General features: G+C 35.5%; 1 protein-coding gene across 1 annotated transcript in view; it reads left to right on the plus strand.

Annotated features, from left to right (window-relative positions):
* TNNI3K (TNNI3 interacting kinase) overlaps window positions 1-27591 on the plus strand; it is a 299704-nt gene that overhangs the window by 7300 nt on the left and 264813 nt on the right. The window contains exons 3-4 of the mRNA XM_068540108.1: window positions 3731-3816; window positions 4920-5017. Of these exons, the coding sequence (XP_068396209.1) occupies window positions 3731-3816; window positions 4920-5017 (184 nt within the window). The remainder of the gene's footprint in view (window positions 1-3730; window positions 3817-4919; window positions 5018-27591) is intronic.

Consider the following 27591-nt stretch of genomic DNA (forward strand, 5'->3'; position numbering starts at 1 on the left):
TTAGGATATGTTAAGTTACAGTATGGCATGGCAGGTGATAAAAAATGTAAGGGAAAATTAAAAAATAAATTGAGCTTAGGATATTAGAATACATAAGTGATGCTCAATTGGCAGTGAATTTGACACATACAGTTCCTTTAGAAGAGGCAAAAGAAGAGAAAATATCTCCCCTAGGAATGATTGCTTTAAAATCTTGAATATTTTAATTACATGTATCAAACATTTGACAGGAACATTTGACTAGAAGTTAACAGGAAGTGAGAATTAGGATTCAAGTATAGCCCCAAAGTAACTCTCATTAAAAAAAAAATTACATTCCAGTTATTAAAGTTAAGATAAAAATGTTACTGTTAAAATTGCACTTAACTGCCAAACACTGTGGGAGTCTATTCTCTGTTTATTAATTTTGTTGGCATTAATAGAAGTTGCATGAGTTCAGGGAAAATAGAATTCAAGAGGAAAATAAAAGTAAGAGACTACAGCTCAGTTTTGACAAGGAGCTATTTAGGACTGTATACTGATTTACTTATGAATGGTCAAATCTAGTGTAAAATTCAGTAAGTTAAAGAATGATTGTTGAATAAAAAGTCTCTAATATAATTCATACTTTCAGTCTTATTTATGTAAACAATATACATTCATTTAGCATTTTTTTTTAAAATAAAGCAATGGACTTTATCACCTTATTTTTCTGTTTATTCAGTGTTTACTTTCTTTGCAAAGCTTCTTGGAGCATTAGAGATCAGGACTAATGCTAAGGTCAATTGCAGGATTCTCTCTATTGTGTGTGTTCCCAAGACTGACACACTTAAATGATCCAGGAATTAGTGAACAGTTCCTATCAAGTAGACTGTTGAAAACAACCTGAAATGAGCATTAAGAACACAGGTGGTGCACAAAGTTGGGTGTTCAGTAGGTGTTGTGCCAGACTGATTGAATATATCATCAAAGTTAGAACTTGGAAAAAGAAAGCAATTGAGTCTACCTTCTCAATAAAATGATTTTCAGCACAACCTTTTTTTCCTTTGATTTTGTTGTTCTTTTAATATCTCCAGTGCTGAAAATGCCTTCCCCATAGTAATGATGCTGCTGGACTTGTATTACAAAACTGTGATTCTAGTAGTTGCTCTGAATCACTGATAGGTGCTAGGTGTCACAACAGTGAACTTGGTCAAAATAGGGAAATTTTACAGGTTGTGAAATGTGAGAGGTCAAAGAAGGTCAAACTTGGTTTGAAAATTGTGCTAAAGTTCTCTCAAGACTTAGACTACAAAAGGAAAGTTGTACATTCACAGTAAACTTGCTAAAAATAGTAATAATAATGTATCATGTACCAAGTACTATAGTAAGCACTTGATTTCATTTTTCTTCACAACACAATGTCATATGAATCATTTTAATAATTTTATAACTGAAGAAAGTGAAACTTGAGGAGGTTAAGTAACTTGCCCAAATTGGAGAAAAAGAAAAAAAAAAAAAAAAGCACTACTTAAAGACAGGAACAGGATAGGATTTCAGTCCTGGTGTGAATACAAGGCCCAAGATTTAAGAAGTACCTACACTGCTGAAATGATTTTTTCCACTTTTAAAACATCAAAACATGGTAGGTATTGCTGTATAATATTAAAGATACACGTTGAAAAACTAATTTTTCTCAAGGGTTTATTGCTACAGAGGAGCTCTCAAGCTTTATCTTCTTTCAGTATTTGCCATTCAGTTTGTTATAGTTAGCTCAAAAGAAAGTGTCAATACTTCCTTCTCTCTTTTTCTCTTAGGCTGAAGGTTGTATAGTTCTTTACATTTAACAGAAAGCTTCCCTCTCCTGCCCCACTCCAATACTTTGTTTTCTGTCTTGTGTTCTTATTGTGTGTTTCATTTGCTAGATAATGGAAGGACCAAGGAAGAAAAGCCAAAGCAGCTCAGAGCTTCTGAATCACTGTCAATCAACATCTTCAATTGCTAGTTTTCTAGTAAAGAAACAGTATTCTTTTCCCTTTTATTTATGGACACTAATTTCCTATAAACTTTCAGAGAGAAATCCAATCTACCTAGCTTTAAAAGCAGAGTTCAGCTCTTCAGAAAACCTGTACTATTTGAAATCATAACCATGGAGAAGACCTCTGTGAATGCATTTCCAAGTTGGGCTGCTGAGTGCACTTTGTTTAGTAGTACCTATCAGTTGAATTTCTCCAAGACATCTATAATACACCTGGCTTTGAGAATTTAGATGTCTGGCTCAGGCAAAGGCCACATATTTCCAAGAACCATATTATTTCGTAAAGTTTCTGTTCATACCATGAAATAGCTATACCATTTACAATTAGGCTCCTTTGGTAGACATTTTAAATAGTGGTATTTTCATCAGATTTTTTTGTTTGTTTGCATTGTTCATTGAGCTGAGGAAGGTGCAGATAGAAGTGAGTTAAACTCTTAACTATTTTTCCTGAAATCCTGGGCTCCTTGCTATATTATATTAGCAACATTTGTAAAAATGATTTGGTGTTCATTGTACTTCAACGTGTGGCATTCCAAAGCAAGTTGAAGTATATTTCTCAATGTGAGTAACCATGTCTGTGGACTTTGCTACTGGGAAGTTGAACATGGAAAGCAAGAAAGTGAAGAGGGTGAGAAAGTTCTGCAATATTCCCATGTCTGTGAAAACAAACCACTGGACTTGCCATTTCTAATTAAAGCATTTCACTGAAATCCTTCAAAATCCCTGGAATTAGAGGCTTCTCTTTTTAGCAGCACCCTGGAGAATAGCACCTTTTCTTTTTCTGTTTTAAAATTTCAGTAGCTTTTGAAGTTCTTAACTAGGTGCCTTGATGATAATGTTCTGAATTTATAGTACCTTTCAAGTGTAAGTACTTTACAAATGATATGGAAGGCTCATTCACCAAAGACTTTGCTATCTCACTAAAGCTGCTGGAGATTTAAATAGGCAGGAGGCAGCTTGAAATTAACCTGGGAGGCCAAAGATATGATCTCATTTCTACTGAAAAATGTCCTGGGAGTACCAGTGACCTCAAGAGGTCGAGAATTTTAGCTTTACATTTTTTTCAAAGGCTACCTAGGGCTCTCTAGGGCCCTCCTGGGGCAATGGTCTTTGTTCAAAGGCAAGGATTTCATTAATTGAATCACTAACACTACTTCTCTTCTCACCTGGGACTGTATCATAGTACCTTATCAGAGTTTAGACCTTCTTTATCTGTGAAATCTGACCCAGCCAGAGTACAAGGAAACTTTGCTTCAGGCAGAATTTGTAATACATTGGGACTGTATTCCTTTCTCCAGTCTCTTATCAAATGCTACCTTTTTGGTTTTTTTTTCTTTTTGGAGAGAATTTCTTGAACTTCTCCGTAAATATTATATAAGGTTTTGATTGTGAGAGAAATGGGTTTATTTTCAAATACCTGTGTTTTCTACTTATACACAAATTTTAATTCATTAAGGTGCCCTGAAAAGTTCAAATTATATGTAGAACATAGAACTTGTATGATAGTCTTTAATTTAAACTTGGTGTCTCAAACTTTTAATATTATTTTCTCACAATTTTAGTTATTATTCATCTAGAGGTATACTCAAAATTCTTTTCTCTAGGTACAAAAGAATCCTAGAAAAGATATATTTCTGAATTTGTAATAACAGGATTCCCTATTATAATTTTTCAAATGAAAAATGATAAACTAAAAGCTGAAATTTGTAATCATCTGTAAAATTTTTTTTTCAGTTCTGATGATGCCTTCAGTAAAGTCAATTTAAATTACCGCACAGAAAACGGTCTGTCTCTACTTCATTTATGTTGCATTTGTGGAGGTGAGTGCTTGGAACTGAATACTTTATAAGCTGGCTATATGTATATATGGTCAGTGATTTGAACTGCTTAATAGTCAGCAAGAGAATTCTATTCATACCCAATTTTCTCTTTTGCTTTGCCCCTAGAACCCTGATAACCTTTAGCTGAAGAAGTAACTAACTACCAGGCAGATATTACAATTGATTTAGCTCTGAATTTAAGTTTTATTGTGCTCCTACCTTGAATCAAGTTTGCTTGGGGGAAAAAAAAAAAGTATGTTTCAGTATCGGGCAGCCAGTCACGGATTAGGTTAAATTCAGAAGCACTTAAAGCATTTCCCAAAATATCATCAAGCAATTGCTTCACAGTCTGTAGTGAGATATGTGGAAGGTAATAAATGCCAAAGATAAAATCCCAAAGTGAAGATTGATCAAAGTGAAGACTAAGAGTTTAATTTCGCTCATATCTTGTTATGTTTGGTTCATTAATATACCCCAAGCACCTAGGATGGTGCCTGGTTTATAGTAGGTACTCAGTAAATTTACTGAATTAGTGAATGAATAGTTTTTTGTTAATCCAAACTAGTATCCTTTGAACTCAGTTTTTAAAAGAACACTAATGTATAGTATTGACACTAAACATATCCCTTAACCACTCCTCCCAAACAGACCCTACTTAACAGATCTTCTTCCCAAATTTAAACACACCTTCCCAACCTTAGTCATTTTCTCCAGATTTCTCTGATCTAAATAATCTCCATTGCTAATGATGTTCTGACGAATCCTGCACAGCTAGATTTCTATCTAAGCTTTTTCACAAATAGTTTACTAGGGTGAATTTTTTCATGTTTTTATGTTTTAAAACATGATGAGGAGAGCACCAAATAAAAAATGTAACCCAAATGCATTAAAATATACAGCACTGATACAAAGTTTTATAAATGTAGTAGAAATGTTCACTACTAAGTAAGGCTGTCAATTAACAGAAAACTTTAAAAATGGCCTCCAGAACAGCAGTCTGACATTTTCATACATCAGCGTGATATTTATCATTAAGTTAAAGAGAGGTTTTTAAGTCACTTAGTCTATCCCCACAATTTAACTTTTTTCATTTTTTCTCTAAGGCAACAAATCACATATTAGAACCCTTATGTTAAAAGGTCTCCGCCCATCTCGACTGACAAGAAATGGATTTACAGCCTTGCATTTGGCAGTTTATAAGGTACAAAAGTTTTGTATTAGAACCAAGGATGATGTGTATCTGTAGGCTTTTTTTTTTTTGCAAATTAATGATCATGGAAAATATGCAGAGTGACCACAGAATTACATTACTGGATAAACTTCTAGTTAACTCTTTGTTGAGCAGATATCATCAAAACACATTCTTTTTTATTGCTTTCCATGTTTATCTCATTTAATTTTCACAAGAACCCTGAGAATGAATACTATTATTATCTCCAGGGTTACATGGTTAGCTAGTGGTTAGCCAGAATTTAAGACCTGGCAATCTGGTTCTCTTGCCAGAGCTCCTTACAAGGAGACCAAGCTGCCTCTGAGCAGAAGATGAGGTTGCATTTGAGGATGAAAGAAGCACACTGAAGCTGCATTTTTCTGCATGTTTTCCTTAATAAAAATATACCTCTAGGATTCTCTTTAGTTTCTTTCTTTTATTTCTCCTACTTTTGCTTCAGTTGTTTTCTTCCTTACATTAATCCTTGGTTCCAACATAATCTCAGTACCTGATCATAAAGTAAATATAAAAGTGGATTGGAAAGGCTGGGATACTCAGTGTTGGGGCAGATCCTCGAGATTGTCATAAATATGAATTTATGTAACATATAAATTAAATATAAATGTTCATTTTCTGATTGTAGTAAGTTTCAACTTACTCTGTACTTATTACAAGCTAAATATCACACTAGGTTTTATATACATTATTTCTTCTATCATTAAAATAACTTGGTGAGTTTCATATTAGTCCTTATTTTGCTGAAAAGAAAATTAAAGATTAAAGTTGGTTATCCAGTAAATGTTAGGATAATGATTAGAATCAAGTACAGTTGAGTCTTACTGTTATATTGCAAAATATTTTGTTCTTTCTCAATGTCATGTGAGTCTGTGACAGGATTTTATTTCAGTTTTGTATGTGCAGGTGTGGTGGTGGCAGAGGCGGGGGCTGAGGACAGCCATTTGCTCGTATCTGGGTCACTTTCACTTTGCTCTGCAACCCTCCCCCAACCTTTAGAGAGTTTATCACTGTGGGGGAAGAGAGCCATATTTTCCCATGATTCGCATTCACATATTCCTGTGATTCGTCATGCAAATGCTCTAATACTCATCATTTTTCAGGCCCCGTCAATGCCTAGTCAATTTGTCTGATTCCTTCTGGGAAAAAGTGTCAGTAAGTGCTAAACTGTCTTTAATACCTACTAATCATCCTACAAAACTTGAATGGAGACTGAGTTCAGGGTGTAGGAAATAGAGTCTGACGCCGGCTTTTCTGCTGAATGGCAAGAGGTGAAAGTAGAAGAGCTTCAAGGAATAGGAAGCTGGTGGTGGATGGTCAAGGCAGTATTGTGAAACCATGAATTCTGAATTTGACTGTCAGGGAGACTCTTTCTGTATTAGTTCATTTTCCCAAGACTTAGCATGACACAGCCACACAAATGGGTTCTGAATGATCTAGGGCTACAATCTTAAGAAAATACAGTTTTTCCACCTCTGTTTATCAAACCTAAATTTCCATTTTTAGAGTTCTCTTTGCTCTAGTTATTCTGTTTTCTTATATTTTACAGAAGTATATATGGACTATAACTTTTTTATAACAAATTTAAACAAATTTAGAATCTTAGGACACAAGGTAGACAAAGATTCTTAAGAGGCCATAACAGAATGCATGATTACTTATTTCTTAACAAAGATAAAAACAAATTAAATTTACCATTCCACTTTAAACACAGAAACAATATAAAGTAGCCATTCATGCTACTATTGTATTTTTTTTTTCATACTACTATTGTATTAAATCTAGTTCTAATTATACCTTCCCTGGACTACTGCAGTAGGCATCTGATTCATTTTGGGCTGTGATTCTCTTCCCCATATTTTTTAATTCTTATTTTAGTATTATTTTAAACAAAATAATTTCCAGACTATTACAAGAAACTCCTATATACACTTTATCCAGATTTATTAATTGTTTATATTTTGTCCCATCTCCATCATCACTCTATTTTTATTCAGAATCATTTGAAAGGAAATTAAAGACAACATTCCCTATAGCTACTAAATACTTCTATCTTTATTTCCTAAGAAAAAGGAAATTCACTTACATAATCACAGTACAAATTATCAAAATCAGAAAATGTGACATTGATACTATGCTCCTTATCTAATCTATACTCAAAATGCAAATGTGGTCAGTTATCCCAATACTGTCATTTATAGCTGTTTATTTTTTTGTTGTTTAGCATTCAATCCAGAATCATATATTTTTAGTTTTCTTGTCTCTGTAGTCTCCTTTAAACTGAAGGAGTTTCTCTGCCTTTCCTTGCCTTTCTTGATCTTAGTATTTTTGATGCATACAGAACAATTATTTTTATACAGTTCTTTGGATTTTTAGAAATATTGCAATTGAACTTTATTTTATTCTTAATACTCACAAAATGAATAATGTGATTTTCAAATCGTTTTATTGGCCACATTCAATTACACATCCCCGAATGCTGGGCCTGCCTCAGACCTGAGTATTTTTCACAAATGAGGGCATCTCTGCTTTCATTAGTAAAAACAGAGCAGAAGTTTAGCTTTTAAATTCCATGTAGATAGTTAGGTCTCATACTCTTGTTGTTGTTGTTGTTTTGCTTTGTTTTTGTTTGTTTGGTTGGGTTTTTTTAAGGGTCAGATTTATTGAGGTATAATTTATACACAATAAAATTCACAATTTTAAGTGTACAAGCTGATGACTTTTGAAAATGTATATATTCATGTACCATCATTGCTATCATGATATAACACTTTTCTATCATACACAAAGGTTCCCTCATACCTTTACGCAGTCGATTCCCTCCTCCATGTCACCTGACCTCTGGAAACCACTGATGTCTTTTCTATCCCTATAGTTTTCCCCTTTCTAGAATTGTATATGAATGCAATCTATTCAGTTTGTTTTCTTTTATATATGGTTTCTCCCACTTATCATAATGCTGTTGTTGTGTGTTTAGTAATTCATTTCTTTTATTGGAAAGTTGTATTCCCTTATAAGGATATACCACAGTTTATTTAACTATCCATCTGTTGAAGGATTTGTTGATGGTTGTTTTTAGATTTTGACTATTATAAATAAATTTGCTATTAACGTTCTTGTACAAATCTTTGAACTATGTTTTTATATCTCTTGGGCAATATCTAGGAGTGAAATTGCTGGGTCATATCATAAGTGCATTTTTAATTTTAATAAGAAAATGCCAAACTCCTTACCAAACTAGCTACATCATTTTCCATCCCATCAGTAATGTATTAGAATTGTAGTTGTTCCACATCTTTGCCAACACTTCGTATGGTCAGTATATTTTATCTTAACCATTCTATTAGATGTGTATTCGTATCTCATTATGAATATTTTGAATTTCCCCAGTGACTAATGAAATTGAATAGATTTTCATTTGCTTGTCACCAAATTTTTTTTGGTATAGTATCTGTTGAACCCTTTTTCCCATTTTTAAATTTGGTTTATTGTTTTCTTGAATTGTAACAGACTTTTATATATTCTGGATACAGATTCTTTGTTGGATATATATTTTGGAAAAAATTTCTCCCATTCTATGGCTCTCCTTTTCATTTTCTTAACAATGTCATTTACAGAGAAAAAAAGTACTATGCATTATTTTTTAACTGATGACTCTAGTGATTACACTATGGATCCTTAACATATCACAGGTACTTTCTGTTAATATTGGCCTACTTCACTTTAAATGTAAGACCCTTCCAATGGTATAGTTCCACTCAATCTTTATTCTTTATACTATTGTTACCGTATACCTTACATCTATACATGTATAATCTCCAATACGTTGTTAGAATTTTTCTGTTAAGCATTAATATCTTTTAAAGAAAGTAAGAGAAGAGAAAATATCTTTGGTTTTCAGCAGATTGGTTATAATAATCTTATGTATGATTTCCTGTGTACAATGCTTTTTGAACATTGAGTTTCTTAAATCTGTAAATTTGTTTCCATCACATTCAGAAATTTTGACCCTTATTTTTTCAAATATGTATGTTAGATTGTTTGATAATCTTCCAAAGATTACCAAGTCTCTGTTCATTTTTTTCTATCCCCTTTCTGTTTTCAAAATTTGATTATTTCTGTTTATTTGAATTCAGTTTCAACACCATTTCTCTGCCATCTCCCATCGGATTCTAATCTACTAAGAGTTATTCCTTTCAGATGTATTCTTCAGTTCCAGAATTTCCACTTAGTGTTAAAATATAATTTCAAATTCTCTGCTCTGATTACTCATCTGTTCATTTATTTTTCCATATTTTCATTTAAATTCTTGAACCTATCATTAGTGACTGCTTTAAGTGCCTTATCTGTTGTTTCTAACATCTGGTTTACCTTAGTGTTTGTTTTATTGAATGCTTTTCCTTTTGACTACGTGTTACATTTTCTGGTTTCTTTACTTATCAATTTTTATTACATGTTAGACATTATGTATTATTTGTTACAGGAAATCTTCATTATGTCATCTTCCCTTAAAGGTGTTGAGTTTGTTTTCTCAGGCAGAAGGCTAGGGCAATCATGGAATATTGTGGGGGCTTACTTTGTATCTTTCCCTTCTCCCAAGATCACAGTTCTTTCTTCATGTTCTTCATTGCCTGAGAACAGTTGTGTCATATATTTTGTTCCACTTTATAGACTATACTTGTCAGTGGGGAAAATCCATACAAGTTATCCTGTCATGATCCCATATATTTTTAGATTGCTTCTAAAGTGATCTGCATAAGACACAAATCTACAATGTCAATGTTCATTTAAAATTTTCTATGGTCACTCATTGCGTGTCTAATAAAATTCAAACTCCTAAATTACATATTCAAGATCCCTTAGTTCACAGTTTTGCTGAATTTAATTTCCAGACCCGTTTTGTGCAGTCTCTGAACTTCCAAACCTAATGGTTTTCAAATTTAATGTGCATGAGAATCATATGGTAACTACGGGTTTAAAATGAATATTTCCCTCTCCATCTCACACCAGTCTAATTTGATACATCTAGGATAGGCTGAGAATATAAATATTTTAGCAAAGAGTCAAGGCAGTTTTGATGTAAGCAGTCTAAGGCTCCATGTTGAGGATCACAGTTCAAGTCTTGCAACTCAAATTGTGGCCAGAGAATCAGCTGCATCTGCCTCAAATGAGAGATTTTTAGGAATGAAGACTCTCACTCCCTATTCAGCCAGAATGTGCTTTTTTTTTTAAATCCCAGAAAGCAGGTTTGCGGGCTAAAGTCTGAAAAGCACTATTCTAGATTACTCCATTCTTTAGATTAAGCACTTTCATACTTCAGTGTTCTTATTCTTGTTATTTCTTCTGCTTATATACCTTTTAATTTATTTTCCTGATAGGAAAGTATTATTTATTTAAAACCAAGGTAAATTGAGCCTTCTTGAGCTTTCTTGAACTCTCAGATTTTACTGTACTATCTTTTGGGTTTCAGTTACACATTCACATTCTTTTTTATTACAGCACTTGTAATTATTTGTTTATTTCTATATTTCACATGTTGGACTGTAAAATTCAAATTTGATAGTGAGTCTTTTTCTTTCTGATTCCTCAGTGTATAGGACCTGTAAAAGATCCTTGTTAAATACTCTTGAGAAATTAATGAGTACCCAAACATTAGTACAAATAATACTTGATATTTATTGATATAATAATGTACCTTAATAAATACTGTTAGCTTAAAAGCTACACTATTCATGTTCATATCTCAGTTCTGAGACTTAATAGTGTTCATCTTTAGGCAAGTTACTCTCTCCCACTGTCTCTCTGAAATGGAGCAAATAGAATTACCTATTTCATTGGGTGGTTTACAGTTTTAAAAAAGACAAACCATATGCAGTATGAAATGCAGCAAAATATTAGCACATAGTAAATACTTAATAAAAGCTAATTATTATTGTTGAACTTCTATTTCAACAAACATTTAATTGACACCTAATGTGTCGGCCATTTTACACAGAAAAATAAAAAGAAAAGGACCATGTCCTCTGGATTATTGCATTCTGAAGAGGTGAGAATACCTAATACTAGATATCAAAGAAATGAAGTCTATACTTAAATCAATGGACTCCAAACATATTTTATCATATGCCATATAAAATTAGTGCCTCAAAATGCATATAATTGTTCATAAATTATGATCATGAATAAAAATCACCAGTAAATAGCTCAAGGCAAAGTAAACTCTTTGGCAGACAGTGTTAAAATTTGTGGATGTAAATTCATACTTCAAATATCATTTTTGATAATATCAAAATATGTTGACAAATTTATATTCAAAGATAATTAGACTGCCATTAATTTTACCTGGAAATTTAGCTTATACAAAGCTCAGGTAAGTAGAATGAAAAATGCAGCTCTGCCATTTTCCTTTTCTTCTTCTTACATTAATAATATGTATTTGATCTACAGTTTCATCACAGGAATTTTTTGAAGATAATATGCCATTTTTTTAAGGATCAATTCAGTTAAAATAAGATATTAAAATCTATAAATCCACTGAATTTGGCTCACATAGCTATAATGCATCCTCATATACTAAATGCTAAAACTCATATATTAAATGCAGGCAACTCTCAACTTCTCTCTATTTGGAATTCCAAGTATTTATTTCTTATACTTTTGGTACTGTATGTAACACATGACAAACTGATATATGAACTGAGACCACCAGTGTAAATTTTCATGTTAAATATTAGTAAAATTTTATTATCTTTATATATAAATAAACATAAGCATAATTTCTAGTATTTTCTTCTTGCACTTTAACGAATATTTCCTTACAAGACTTCTGTCATATTTGCATTCCACTTTGGGGCATACTTCTTTAGATGGTATCTAAATTGTACTCCTAAAATGAAACACAAGACTTTGGGGGAAAAATTGAGATTTATATAGTTTCAAAGATTTTTTTTTTTTAAAGTTTCAAAGATTTTAAATAAGAATGTTAATGAACAAAAGTTTATTAGACCATCTAATTTAACCTCACATATACAGACAAACCACTTGATGAAATTTCTTTGTGAATAAAAAGTAGGATTTTGATTAGTCAAATTCTTTTTAGCATTTCACAGGATAAGAGCAGATATTGAATGGTCTCTTCTTCCATCCTGTAGATTTCTAGCAAGATCTCATTCCAGTCATTCAGAAGAATTATTTTATATATTTATTACAAAGGGGAAGGACAAGGAAGGAGGGAAAAATTTAATTCAAGCCTATTTCTGTCTGGGTCACTAGACCTAGGTTCTTATTGCTACACAACCATGCCTATCAGAAAACTCTGTTTTCTAGTCCTGGTGATTCATAGACTGGAAACCACTGTATCTTTTGTCCTGATATATATTTTTTTCCATAGCATATGTGTTTGATTGCAAAGTTGAGAGATTTTTTTAAACTGTCCTAAATCCAGGACCCAAAGCACTTTTTGCATACTTAACTTCCAGTTAAGTTGCTACTTTTAAACACTGACTTGATCCATACTTTAAGGAACTAGGGAACATTTATACCCACAAATTAAAGCAATCTTTAAGATGGATTTTTTTTTTTTTATACTCACATTTCTTCTTAGTAACCAAATGCTTCATAATCTCCTTCTAAATGAACATGTTCTCAATGAAAATATAGTGGGATGATAACTAAAGTTGTTAACGTATCCTTCAGTTCTTATTTTGGACAGCACTATTTCTTGAAGAGGATTCCCTGACCCCACCCCCCAGGTCTGGATTACATACCATGTACTCTCTTAGCACCTTATCACACTGTGAATAATGCTATATTTCATTTCCTCGTTACTTCTCTTCATCTTCCTCTAGATTAGGGGGTCACAATCTCACATGCTTTCAGGAATGAGGCAGTTAACATAAATAAATGAAGGTGTTAGATAATACAGCAAAGTTAAATGGGAACTAATAGACTCAATGTTTCTGAGATACAAAAAGTGGTGGACACTATGGCAAGTTAGAGAATTTATGCCCTATGTGAAAGGAGCAGTCAATATTCAGGTCCAGTTCATCGTTGCCATATAGGAATGTAAGCCCAGTATTGTCCCAAATTTCAGAGAATCAGAAATTATATCAAGTTTCCTGATACTTGTTTGTTGGCCATTAATTCACAAATTTTAGTTTTAAATACATGTACACATACACAGTACAAACCATGTACATCATTTCCCGTTGAGGCCTGTTTGTAACCTCTGATAGGAATTATGAGCGATACCAAGGCAGGGACTGGATCTAAATTGCTTATTATCTTATTTGAGCACTTAGAACAATTCCTGGTATATATTCATCAATATATGTGTTGCATAAATAAAGTTATAATTCTGTGGTGACTGGGAAAAAGAAAAATACTTCAAAGGAGGAAGAATTATGTTGACATTGAACAAAATAGTGTCCTATTTTGGTCATTAGAATTGGAAATTAGGAAATTGTCAGATATCTCTGTAAGGGATATTTTAGTGAATTTGTGGGAGTAGAAAATATGAAAATGGATTGAAAATAAATGGCATTAGGAAAAAGGAGGCAATGAATATTGATTGCTCCTTCAAAAGGCAAGATTGGGCAGTGTCTTGATAAGTGGTAGGATCATGGAAAGATTTCTACGATAGTGTTTTTGAGTCTTTTTTAAGGTCTTGACTCTTTGGATAAACATAAAAATTCACAGTCTGTTAAAATTTTTTTAATTAAAAAATAAAATATAAGTGAAAGCAAATTAAAGGAATTATAATATTCAATTTGCTTTTTCAAACAGCATGTATTTGCGTTCTCCCAAACTCCCAGAGATTCTGATTAGCTCCTCCCTGTTAAATCATATCTATATTATTGAAAGAGAAGACAAGCACACTCAAAGGCCAATTGGAAGCAGCCCACAGGAAGAAAGTGATTATGGGAAACTGGAAAAGGGTCAGCAGAGGTGATGAGAAAAAAATAGGGCAAAAGCAAATTTGGAGATATTACCCTAGTAAGAGTACATGTACTCAATCTAAGAGTGTGTTCCTTCTCTTTTTTCTTTCTTTTTTTCAAAATTTCAAGCAAAGTCAAGTATTTCCACCACACTGAAGTTTTTAATCATTGATATCTTTTGTGGAGATAAATTCAGAATTATTTCAAAAAGAGGCATGTAGGTGTGAGCAGTTATTTTTACACTGATTAATGGATCCTTTCATTGGCAATGTCTATGACACATGAAGCAACTTTAGTCCATTAAATTTTTATACCTGGAACTAAATATATTTCATACTGAAGCCCTGCATAGTTCTTTGTCCTAGAAGAAACCTTAATGTTCTTGAAGACTACAAAACTGCTTATATTACTTTTTTCTTTACAAACACAAACAGGCTATAACAATTGCTATATTGGGTTAATTAGGTTTATGAAGAAAAAACTGCTTAGGTAGGCACATTATTAAAATATTTATTTATATGTTTCTATTTTCACACTCAGAAACTCAGTCTTCTTTCCAAAGCAAGTTTGGTTCTGCCTTGCAGCTTGATAAGACACTTCAGGGAGCATTAAAATATCACAGTTGGATAGGATATTACAAAAAGCAATTTAGTCCAATTCAGAAATACGTCCAATCCCAGAAATACTGGGAAACGTCCAGTATAGGTAAATCTATAGAAAAAGAAAGTAGATTAGTTGTTGCCTACAGCTGAGGAGGATTGAGACGCAGTATCTAAAGGTACACCGTTCCTTTCGTGGTTGATGAAAATGTCCTAAAATTCATTATTGTGGTGATGGCTGCATAACTCTGTGAATATACTAAAAAACCATTGAATCGTACATTTTAAAGGGTGTAATTGTGTCTGTGTATTATATCTCATTAAAGCTGTTACCAAAAAAAAAAAAAGAAAGAAAGAAATTGACTTATTGCATGATTTTTAATTTTTTTAAATTTTTTTAACATCTTTATTGGAGTATAATTGCTTTACAAAGGTGTGTTAGTTTCTGCTTTATAACAAAGTGAAACAGCTATACATATACATATATCCCCATATCTCCTCCCTCTTGCATCTCCCTCCCACCTTCCCTATCCCACTCCTCTAGGATATCACAAAGCACTGAGCTGATCTCCCTGTGCTATGTGGCTGCTTCCCACTAGCTATCTATTTTACATTTGGTAGTGTATATATGTCCGTATCAGTCTCTCACTTCGTCCCAGCTTACCGTTTCCCCTTGTGTGTCCTCAAGTCCATTCTCTACATCTGCGGCTTTACTCCTGTCCTGCCCCTAGGTTCTTCAGAACCTTTTTTTTTTTTTTTTTTTTTTAAGATTCCATATATAGGTGTTAGCATACAGTATTTGCTTTTATCTTTCTGATTTGCTTCACTCTGTATGGCAGACTCTAGGTCCATCCACCACACCACAAATAACTCAGTTTCGTTTCTTTTTATGGCTGAGTAATATTCCATTGTATATATGTGCCACATCTTCTTTATCCATTCATCTGTCGATGGACACTTAGGTTGCTTCCATGTCCTGGCTATTGTAGATTGTGCTGCAATTAACATTGGGGTGCATGTGTCTTTTTGAATTACGGTTTTTTCAGCAATCCCCAGTAGTGGGATTGCTGGGTCATAGGGTAGTTCTATTTTTAGTTTTTTACGGAACCTCCATAATGTTCTCCATAGTGGCTGTATCAATTTACATTCCCACCAACAGTGCAAGAGGATTCCCTTTTCTCCACACCCTCTCCAGCATTTACTGTTTCTAGATATTTTGATGATGGCCATTCTGACTGGTGTGAGGTGATACCTCATTGTAGTTTTGATTTGCATTTCTCTAATGATTAGTGATGTTGAGCATCCTTTCATGTGTTTGTTGGCAATCTGTTTATCTTCTTTGGGGAAATGTCTATTTAGGTCTTCTAACCATTTTTGGATTCGGTTGTTTGTTTTTTTGATATTGAGCTGCATGGGCTGCTTGTATATTTTGGAGATTAATCCTTTGTCAGTTGCTTCATTTGCAAATATTTTCTCCCATTCTGAGGGTTGTCTTTTCGTCTTGTTTATGGTTTCCTTTGCTGTGCAAAAGCTTTTAAGTTTCATTAGGTCCCATTTGTTTTTTTTTGTTTGTTTTTATTTCCATTTCTCTAGGAGGTGGGTCAAAAAGGATCTTGCTGTGATTTATGTCATGGAGTGTTCTGTCTATGATTTCCTTTAAGGGTTTTATAGTGTCTAGCCTTACATTTAGGTCTTTAATCCATTTTGAGTTTATTTTTGTGTATGGTGTTAGGGAGTGTTCTAATTTCATTCTTTTACGTGTAGCTGTCCAGTTTTCCCAGCACCACTTATTGAAGAGGCTGTCTTTTCTCCATTGTGTATTCTTGCCTGGTTTATCAAAGATAAGTTGACCATATGTGCGTGGGTTTATCTCTGGGCTTTCTATCCTATTCCATTGATCTATATTTCTGTTTCTGTGTCAGTAACATACTGTCTTGATTAATGTCGCTTTGTAGTATAGTCTGAAGTTAGGGAGCCTGATTCCTCCAGCTCCATTTTTCTTTCTCAAGATTGCTTTGGCTATTCGGGGTCTTTTGTGTTTCCATACAAATTGTGACATTTTTTGTTCTGCTTCTGTGAAAAATGCCAGTGGTACTTTGATAGGGATTGCAATGAATCTGTAGATTGATTTGGGTAGTATAGTCATTTTCACAATGTTGATTCTTCCAATCCAAGAACATGGTATATCTCTCCATCTGTTTGTATCATCATTAATTTCTTTCATCAGAGTCTTATAGTTTTCTGGAAACAGGTCTTGTGTCTTCCTCGGTAGGTTTATTCCTAGGTATTTTATTCTTTTTGTTGCAATGGTAAATGGGAGTGTTTCCTTAATTTCTCTTTCAGATTTTTCATCATTAGTATATAGGAATGCAAGAGATTTCTGTGCATTAATTTTGTATCCTGCTACTTTACAAAATTCATTGATTAGCTCTAGTAGTTTTCTGGTAGCGTCCTTAGGATTCTCTATGTATAGTATCATGTCATCTGCAAACAGTGACAGTTTTACTTCTTCTTTTCCAATTTGGATTCCTTTTATTTCTTTTTCTTCTCTGATTGCTGTGGCTAAAACTTCCAAAACTATGTTGAATAATAGTGGTGAGAGTGGACAACCTTGTCTTGTTCCTGATCTTAGAGGAAATGGTTTCAGTTTTTCACAATTGAGAACGATGCTGGCTGTGAGTTTGTCATATATGACCTTTATTATGTTGAGGTAAGTTCCCTCTATGCCTACTTTCTAGAAGGTTTTTATCATAAATGGGTGTTGAACTTTGTTGAAAACTTTTTCTGCATCTACTGATATTATCTTATGGTTTTTATCCTTCAATTTGTTAATATGGTGTATCACATTGATTGGTTTGCATATATTGAAGAATCCTTGCATCCCTGGGATAAACCCCACTTGGTTATGGTGTATGATCCTTTTAATGTGCTGTTGGATTCTGTTTGCTAGTATTTTGTTGAGAATTTTTGCATCTGTGTTCATCAGTGATACTGGCCTGTAGTATTCTATCTTCGTAGCATCTTTGTCTTGTTTTAGTATTAGGGTGATTGTGGCCTCATAGAATGAGTTTGGGAGTGTTCCTCCCTCTGCTATATTTTGGAAGAGTGTGAGAAGAATAGGTGTTAGCTCTTCTCTAAATGTTTGATAGAATTCGCCAGTGAAGCCATCTGGTCCTGGGCTTTTGTTTGTTAGAAGATTTTTAATCACAGTCTCAATTTCAGTGCTTGTGATTGGTCTGTTTATATTTTCTATTTCTTCCTGGTTCAGTCTTGGAACGTTGTGCTTTTTAAAGAATTTGTCCATTTCTTCCAGGTTGTCCATTTTATTGGCATAGAGTTGTTTGTAGTAATCTCTCATGATCCTTTGTATTTCTGCGTGTCAGTTGTTACTTCTCCTTTTTCATTTCTAATTCTATTGATTTGAGCCTTCTCCCTTTTTTTCTTGATGAGTCTGGCTAATGGTTTATCAACTTTGCTTATCTTCTCAAAGAACCAGTGCTTAGTTTTATTGATCTTTGCTCTCGTTTTCTTCATTTCTTTTTCATTTATTTCTGATCTGATCTTTATGACTTCTTTCCTTCTGCTAACTTTGGGGTTGTTTTGTTTTTCTGTCTCTAATTTCTTTAGGTGTAAGATTAGGTTGTTTATTTGAAATGCATCTTGCTTCTTGAGGTAGGATTGTATTGCTATAAACTTCCCTCTTAGAACTGCTTTTCTGCATCCCATAGGTTTTGGGTCATCGTGTTTTCACTGTCAGTTGTTTCTATTTTTTTTTTATTTCCTCTTTGATTTCTTCAGTGATCTCTTGGTTATTTAGTAGTGTATTGTTTAGCCTCCATGTGTTTGTATTTTTTACAGAATTTTTCCTATACTTGATATCTAGTCTCATAGCATTGTGGTTGGAAAAGATACTTGATACAATTTCAATTTTCTTAAATTTACCAAGGCTTGATTTGTGACCCAAGATATGATCTATCCTGGAGAATGTTCCATGAGCACTTGAGAAGACAGTGTGTTCTGTTGTTTTTGGATGGAATCTGCTATAAATGTCAATTAAGTCCATCTTGTTTAATGTATCATTTAAAGCTTGTGTTTCCTTATTGCATGCAGTACCATGGAATACCTTATTGCATGGAGTACCTTTTTCCATCCCCTCACTTTCAGTCATATGTGTCCCAGGTCTGAAGTGGGTCTCTTCTAAACAGCATATATACGGGTCTTATTTTTGTATCCATTCAGCCAGTCTATGTCTTTTGGCTGGAGCATTTAATCCATTTACATTTATGGTAGTTATCGATATGTATGTTCATATTACCATTTTCTAAATTGTTTTGGGTTGGTTATTGTAGGTCTTTTCCTTCTCTTGTGTTTCCTGCATAGAGAAGTTCCTTTAGCATTTGTTGTAAAGCTGGTTTGGTGGTGCTGAATTCTCTTAACTTTTGCTTGTCTGTAAAGGTTTTGATTTCTCCTTCAAATCTGAATGAGATCCTTGCTGGGTAGAGTAATCTTGGTTGTAGGTTCTTCCCTTTCATCACTTTAAATATGTCCTGCCTCTCCCTTCTGGCTTGCAGAGTTTCTGCTGAAAGATCAGCTGTTAACCTTATGGAGATTCCCTTGTATGTTATTTGTTGTTTTTCCTTTGCTGCTTTTAATATTTTTTCTTTGTATTTACTTTTTGATAGCTTGATTAGTGTGTGTCTTGGCATGTTTCTTCTTGGGTTTATCCTGTATGGGACTCTCTGGGCTTCCTGGACTTGATTGACTATTTTTTCCAATATTAGGGAAGTTTTCAAGTATAATCTCTTCAAATATTTTCTCAGTCCCTTTCTTTTTCTCTTCTTCTTCTGGGAGCCCTATAATTCGAATGTTGGTGCATTTATTGTTGTCCCAGAGGTCTCTGAGACTGTCCTCAATTCTTTTCCTTCTTTTTTCTTTATTCTGCTCTGCAGTAGTTATTTCCCCTATTTTATCTTCCAGGTCACTTATCCGTTCTTCTGCCTCAGTTATTCTGCTACTGATTCCTTCTAGAGAATTTTTAATTTCATTTATTGTGTTGTTCATCATTGTTTGTTTGCTCTTTAGTTCTTCTAAGTCCTTGTTAAACGTTTCTTGTATTTTCTCCCTTCTATTTCCAGATTTTGGATCATCTTTACTCTCATTACTCTGAATTCTTTTTCAGGTAGATTGCCTATTTCCTCTTCATTTGTTTTGTCTGGTGGGTTTTTGCCATGCTTCTTCATCTGCTGTGTGTTTCTCTGTCTTCTCATTTTGCTTAACTTACTGTGTTTGTGGTCTCCTTTTCGCATGCTGCAGGTTTGTGGTTCCCATTGTTTTTGGTGTCTGCCCCCAGTCACTAAGGTTGGTTCAGTGGGTTGTGTAGGCTTCCTGGTAGAGGGGACTAGTGCCTGTGTTCTGGTGGATGAGGCTGGATCTTGTCTTTCTGGTGGGCAGGACCGCATCTGGTGGTATGTTTTGGAGTGTCTGTGACCTTATTATGATTTTAAGCAGCCTCTCTGCTAATGGGTGTGGTGGTGTTCCTGTGTTGCTAGTTGTTTAGCATAAGGGTTCTAGCACTGTAGCTTGCTGGTCGTTGAGTGGAGCTGGGTCTTAGTGTTGAGATGGAGATCTCTGGGAGAATTTTCACCGTTTGATATTATGTGGACCTGGGAGGTCTCTGGTGGACAAATGTACTGAACTTGGCTCTTCCACCTCAGAGGCATAGGTCTGGCAGCCGACTGGAGCACCAAGACCCTGTCAGCCACACGGCTCAGAAGAAAAGGGAGAAAAAAAGAAAGGAAGAAAGAAAAAAATAATATAAAATAAAGTTATTAAACAATTAAAATATTATTAAAAGTAAAAAAAAAATTGAAAAGTAATTAAAAAAAAAGAAAGAAAGAAGAGAGCAACCAAACCAAAAAACAAATCCACCAATGATAACAAGCTCTAAAAAACTATACTTAAAAAAAAAAAAATTACTCAGCCATAAAAAGAAATGAAATGGAGGTATTTGTAATGAGGTGGATGGAGTTAGAGTCTGTCATACAGAGTGAAGTAAGTCAGAAAGAGAAAAACAAATACAGTAAATACAGTATGCTAACACATATATACGGAATCTAAGGGGAAAAAAAAAGGCCATGAAGAACCTAGTGGCAAGACGGGAATAAAGACACAGACCTACTAGAGAATGGACTTGAGGATATGGGGAGGGGGTGGGGTGAGATGTGACAGGGTGAGAGAGTGTCATGGACATATATACACTACCAAATGTAAAATAGATAGCTAGTGGGAAGCAGCCGCATAGCACAGGGAGATCAGCTCGGTGCTTTATGACCACCTAGTGGGGTGGGATGGGGAGGGTGGGAGGGAGGGAGATGCAAGAGGGAAGAGATATGGGAACATATTGTATATGTATAACTGATTCACTTTGTTATAAAGCAGAAGCTAACACACCATTGTAAGGCAATTATACTTCAATAAAGATGTTTAAAAAAACAAACAAACAAAAAAACACGGACAGACAGAACCCTAGGACAAATGGTAAAAGCAAAGTTATACAGACAAAGTCACACAAAGTCCATTGCCTCAATTTTAGGATGATTCGTTGTCTGTTCAGGTATTCCACAGATACAGGGTACATCAAGTTGATTGTGGAGATTTAATCCACTGCTCCTGAGGCTGCTGGGAGAAATTTCCCTTTCTCTTCTTTGTTCACACAGTTCCTGGGGTTCAGCCTTGGATTTGGACCCACCTCTGTGTGTAGGTGGCCTGAGGGCATCTGTTCCCGCTCAGACAGGATGGGGTTAAAGGAGCAGCTGATTAGGGGGCTCTGGGTCACTCAGGCCAGGGGGAGGGAGGGGTACAGAGTGTGGGGTGAGCCTGTGGTGGCAGAGGCTGGTGTGACGTTGCACCAGCCTGAGGTGCACCATGCTTTCTCCTGAGGAAGTTGTCCCTGGATCACGGGACCCTGGCAGTGGCGGGCTGCACAGGCTCCCAGGAGGGGAGGTGTGGATAGTGGCCTGTGCTTGCACACAGGCATCTTGGTGGCTGCAGTAGCAGCCTAAGCGTCTCATGCCCGTCTCTGGGGTCTGCACTGATAGCCGATGCTTCCGCCCATCTCTAGAGCTCCTTTAAGTGGCACTCTTAATCCCCTCTCCTCGCACACCCCAAAACAAAGAGGCAAGAAAAAGTCTATTGCTTATTCGGCAGTTCCAGACTTTTTCCTGGCCACGCTACCGGCTAGCTGTGACGCACTAGCCCCTTCAGGCTGTGTTCACGCAGCCAACCCCAGTCCTCTCCCTGGGATCTGACCTCCGAAGCCCGAGCCTTAGCTCCCAGCCCCCGCCCACCCTGGCGGGTGAGCAGACAAGCCTCTCGGGCTGGTGAGTGCTGCTCGGCACCAATCCTCTGTGCAGGAATCTCTCCGCTTTGCCCTCTGCACCCCTGTGGCTGCGCTCTCCTCCGTGGCTCTGAAGCTTCCCCCCCGCCACCCCCGTCTCCACCTGTGAAGGGCTTTCCTATTGTGTGGAAGCTTTTCCTCCTTCACAGCTCCCTCCCACTGGTTCAGGTCCCATCCCTATCCCTTTGTCTCTGTTTTTGTCTTTTTTCTTTTGCCCTACCCAGGTACATGGGGAGTTTCTTGCCTTTTGGGAGATCTGAGGTCTTCTGCCAGTGTTCAGTCGGTGTTCTGTAGGAGTTGTTCCACATGTAGATGTATTTCTGATGTATTTGTAGGGAGGAAGGTGATCTCCACGTCTTACTCCTCCGCCATCTTGAAAGTCTCCCATATTGCATGACTAAACATCTTAGAGACAGAGTGGACTGAGACGTAAGGTGAATAGTCTCATGGAATTAGGTCAGTCTTGGGGACAATACATTTAATATAAATGTATAAACTTATACTTGTAAGGATATGGGGTTTACTAACATTTCCACATATGTTATTCCATGTTGTCCTCATTGCAGTTATGGAAGATGGATTAGATACAGCAGGTATTATACCCCTTTTCTGTGAAGAGCACATGGTCAGGGCTTGCACCTGAAAGGCAAACATTTTGGAGTAGAAGGGTGGTTGGGGGTGGAAGGTAACATATCATTGAGAAAAGCATAGGATTCAGTCAGAAGACCTAAGTTTAAATTCCAGGTCAGTTTTGATTTAAATGCATATTAAAAGAAAACATTTTATGATATGGTATGCCAGTTTAGTTCTTGAATAGCAAACTCTGAAAGGGATTTAGGAGTGCAAGAGATTTATGTGGAAGTGACACCTGTGAAAGGAAAAGGAAGTTAGGAAGAAAGATTGGTCAGCAGGAGCTGTCAGACCACAATGCAGACTTGCTAAAATCTCTGCCAGCCCAATGGGAGCTCCAGAGTACACATTGCCTTTTAGAGGGGTGTCACATTGAGTGGAAATGGCTAGGTCTTTTTACCACCACCTTTCTCAGTCACTGACTGGGGGCCACACTGAAAAAATTGTAATCTCAGCTCTAATGCTGCAGCGAATCCTGAATGAGCTAGCTGAGGGAAGCTGCCAGCTAACCATCCTCCTGGCACACTTTCTTGAAGGGAGATCTGAGTGACACATCTCTACATCTTCCAGACATGGGGAAATTTCATGATTTTATAGTAAATGAAAAAGGGAGATTACCTACCTCTATGTGTAGTATGAGCTCAATTGTGTACCTAATAATTGATGATAAAAATTATGTTTCAAACATTGTGATAAATGCATTACATTATTTGATTTAATTTTCACCACTCTATGAGATTTATACTATTATGAACTTCATTTTACAGAAAATAAAAGAACCCACAGCTCAAGAGGTTAAGAAATGAGTTCCAAATGTAGGAAATGGCCATCAGTATGCAAATACAGGTTTGCTTTGCTGTGCTAATCTGTGCTCTATGTAGTTTTATGAAGGTACATACCTAGGAAAAAGAATGAAAGAAAATAAACACACACATAAATGATAATAGTGATTGATGGTAGGACTACGGGTTATTAAATTGTTATTTATTCCTTTATTTTCTATATTTTCTTCTATGAGATATTTTGGTCATCTGTTGAGGCAAAACCAACTATCCCAAACTTAGTCCTATAATACAACAATCATTTTATTATTCTCATGGATTCTCATTTCAGAAATTCAGAAAAGACATAGTGGGGATGGCTTGATTCTGCTCTACTGTATTTAGGGCCTTAGCTGAGAAGACATGAATGACTGGGAGTTACTCCATCAGCTGGGGAATTAGAATCCTCTGGAGGCTTCACATGTCTGGTGCCTGGGCTGGGATGACTATAAGGCTGGTCTTAGGTGGGTCATTTGATTGGAGAATCTTTATGTGCTATGTACCTTCTCCATATGGCCTAAGCTTCCTTACAGCATGGCTTCCTCAAGTTAGTCAGACTTTTTACATGGTAGCTCAGAGCTTCAAGAGCAAGTTTTCCAGAAAACAAGGAGGAAGCTATGTGACTTTCTATGGCCTAGCCTTGGAAGAAACATAGCTCACTTCTTCCATAGTCTTTTTTTTTTTTAATAGATTTTATTTATTTATTTATTTATTGGCTGTGTTGGGTCTTCGTTGCTGCACGTAGGTTTTCTCTAGTTGTGGCGAGTGGGGCTTCTTTTCGCTGCAGTGCGCAGGCTACTCAATGTGGTGGCTTCTCTTGTTGCGGAGCATAGGCTCTAGGCGCATGGGCTCAGTAGCTGTGACTCATGGGCTCTAGAGCGCAGGCTCAGTAGTTGTGGCACATGGGCTTAGTTGCTCCACAGCATGTGGGATCTTCCCAGACCAGGGCTTGAACCCGTGCCCCCTGCATTGGCAGGTGGATTCTTAACCACTGCGCCACCAGGGAAGCCCTGCCATGCTCTTTTGTTCACAATCCACCCAGATGCAAGGAGAAGGAACATGGATTTCACACCTAAATCATAAGACTGTAAATGAATGCTTGCCATATTTTAAAACTTCCAGAGGACATATTTCCATAAACAGAAGAAAGTAAAATTTAGACATTAAATAGTTCCAGTTTAATTTTCATTCTGGAATAGAATTGGCAAAAACCTTTGTGTGTGTGTGTGTGTGTGTGTGTTTAATTTATGTGATTTGGTAGTAGAGAATCTGAGCTCTCTGACACTAATAGCTACTTTTCCTGGATTTATAGTAACAATTACAGAGTTAACAATTACAGAGTTAACAAGAAGCAAGAGAGTAGATTCTGTATTAGAGTTTTATGCGTAGGACAAAGTTGGAGTTGCTACCACTACAAAAAATTTTCATCCATTTACATAAATCTTCAGAGGTCTATTGTACCCCCAATTCTATTTTTCAAGGAAATAGTTGGACTGATTTTTTTGTCCAAGCTTCACCTTTCCACATAAGGATTTTCCTTTGTTTAAAAATAATAAGTATCGTACATGTGAATACATTACAGAGGCTTATTTACCCCCACAGTTTAGAATGCTTCTGTGTGGCCCACTGAATAATAATAATGTAAATTTGGCTAGAGAAGGAAAAACCTAAGGGGAAACCTGTCAGTTCCCCAGAATAATATTCCTAATGCAAATCTTAAGAGTCTTTCTTTTAAAAAACTTGCCCTCAGATACTTCTTGTATATTGCAGAGTACAAGCAATAAGTGAGGTCAGTTTTATAATATTTAAAATTTGCCTGATGTTTTTATTTTCTATGAATTTCCTTTCCAGGAGATGTGCACCAGATTGCTGAATTTTAAAATTATTCCATCAGGAAACAATATTTCTGTAGAGTAGGGGAGAAATATTTGGGACTTGTCAGTTAAATACAACAAAATACAATAAAATTGTATCCTCTCAACTGTTTCCTTGAGCTTGGCACCAAGGAAAGACCAGTGAAAGCACTATGGAAAGTCAAAAGTGAAGTATGGACTTTGGAATCATACAGACCTGAGTTTTTATCTAGCTCCAACACTTACAAACTACTTAAGGTTCTGCAAGTACTTTAAATTCTTGAACCTGACTGTCATCAACTATAAAATAGGGTTTATAATATTTTTCTCATAGGTAAATTGTGAAGTTGGAAAGAAATGATTTTACTTGGTACTTAACCCATAGTAAATGATTTATAAGCAGCAGTGATTGTTTTGTTATATTTTAGCATAGCTTAGTAAAATTAGAGTTCTATTTTTATAGTACTTAATAAAAAGATATATTTAGATCAATCAGAGGTCAGCTTGAGAAATCCAACCAAGATACGAAAGGGTAATTTATTACTTTTAACTTTTGACCACACTATTTGCCTATTCTGAAGGAATCATAACATGCTTTCTCTTAAAATCCACAGATTCCAGCTAAATAAAATACAAAGACAGTTGAGGAAAAGATGAATGTGTGTTTACAAGAATCTGCCTGATAGATAAATATTTCATATGCTCTGTGATTTTCATATAATTTACTTTAATTTAGCCTAGTATGGTACTTGTCATGAGGTAGATGTTCATTAATAAATATTTGTTGAATTAAAGAATATCCATCTTTTTAATGATTTGTGTGAGTTCTTCATATATTAAATATACAAACCACTTGTCAGTTTTATATGTTGTGTATATTTCTCCAATTTGTCATTTATCTTATAATATTGTGTTTTTCTAATACTTTTATTTGCTCATATTTCCCTCTATTAAAAAAAATGATTTTATGCTTAAAAATACCATCTTCACCTCCCTGCATTTAAATGCCTGTTCATCTGCAAGGAAAAATGTTTTAAGGTGATGTCTTGCCCATTTATCTAGAGACTATTCATGTCCTTAGCCCTCAACATTCAAAATTAAAGGTTATTGGTGAGGTGGGAGTGAATTTCTGTGAATTGTTTTTTTTTTTGTAGGAGGCAGAACTAGTAGACATTTCCTAATTTCCAGTACTGGTTCAGAGCTTTTTTATGTTTTATTCTTTTGATTATTTCCATGAGTAACTAGTGAAGCAGAAGTGAAGTAAAACGAAAGGAGAGGGCTTCCCTGGTGGCGCAGTGGTTAAGAATCCGCCTGCCAATGCAGGGGACACGGGTTCGAGCCCTGGTCTGGGAAGATACCACATGCCATGGAGCAACTGGGCCCGTGAGCCACAATTGCTGAGCCTGCGCGTCTGGAGCCTGTGCTCCGCAACAAGAGAGGCCGTGATAGTGAGAGGCCCCCGCTTGCCACAACTAGAGAAAGCCCTCGCACAGAAACGAAGACACAACACAGCCATAAATAAATAAATTAATTAATTTAAAAAAACAAAAAAACAAAAAAAACGAAAGGAGAAAGAGGAGCTAGATGATGGAGTCAAATCGATATCTTTTTTGGAAGCTATGCTGAGTCCAAGACTTCCATGTCTAATGGTAGTGAATTTACTTAGTATTGTTTTGCCAGGTACCATTTCAATGCTTTAGTGTATATGCATCATCACATCAATTGTGGGTATACAGTTTATATGTGTATCAAATCAGGTGGACACGGTTATTGTCCCCTTGTTTTACAACCGAGGAAATTAGTGTAAATGTGTTATGTAACTTGCCTTAGATTACATAGTCATTAGCAGAGCTGGGATTCTAACTAGGGAGGCTAATTCTAGTCCCCACAATCTTAACCCTGCATTGTAAGTATACCAAATTTAACATGTGAAAAACAAAACATTTTATTTCTGCCTCAGAAACCACCTTTTCCTGTTCTTCCCTATCTCTGTGTCATGTCATTCTACTGCTATTTATTGCTCTTGGAAAAAATCTGAATACCCAATACAGTGGCCTGCAATGTCCTACAAGATCAGATGTCTTTGACCTTATCTTGCACAATACTTTTTCCTTCTTTTATTTTTTAACCTTATACTCAACACTGGCTTTAAACACACTAAGCTTACTTCCATCTTAGGACTGTTGCACTACCTACTCCCTGTCATTTAATGGCCATCCTCGAAATTGTGACTTAGATTTCCCCTTTTTGGAATTTACCATTTATCTCAAAGTTTACCTCCTCAGTGAAGCTTTCCCTGACTACTTAATTTAAAG

The sequence above is a fragment of the Eschrichtius robustus genome, chromosome 3 (genome assembly GCF_028021215.1).
Source record: "Eschrichtius robustus isolate mEscRob2 chromosome 3, mEscRob2.pri, whole genome shotgun sequence".
In the NCBI taxonomy this organism is placed as follows: Eukaryota; Metazoa; Chordata; class Mammalia; order Artiodactyla; family Eschrichtiidae; genus Eschrichtius; species Eschrichtius robustus.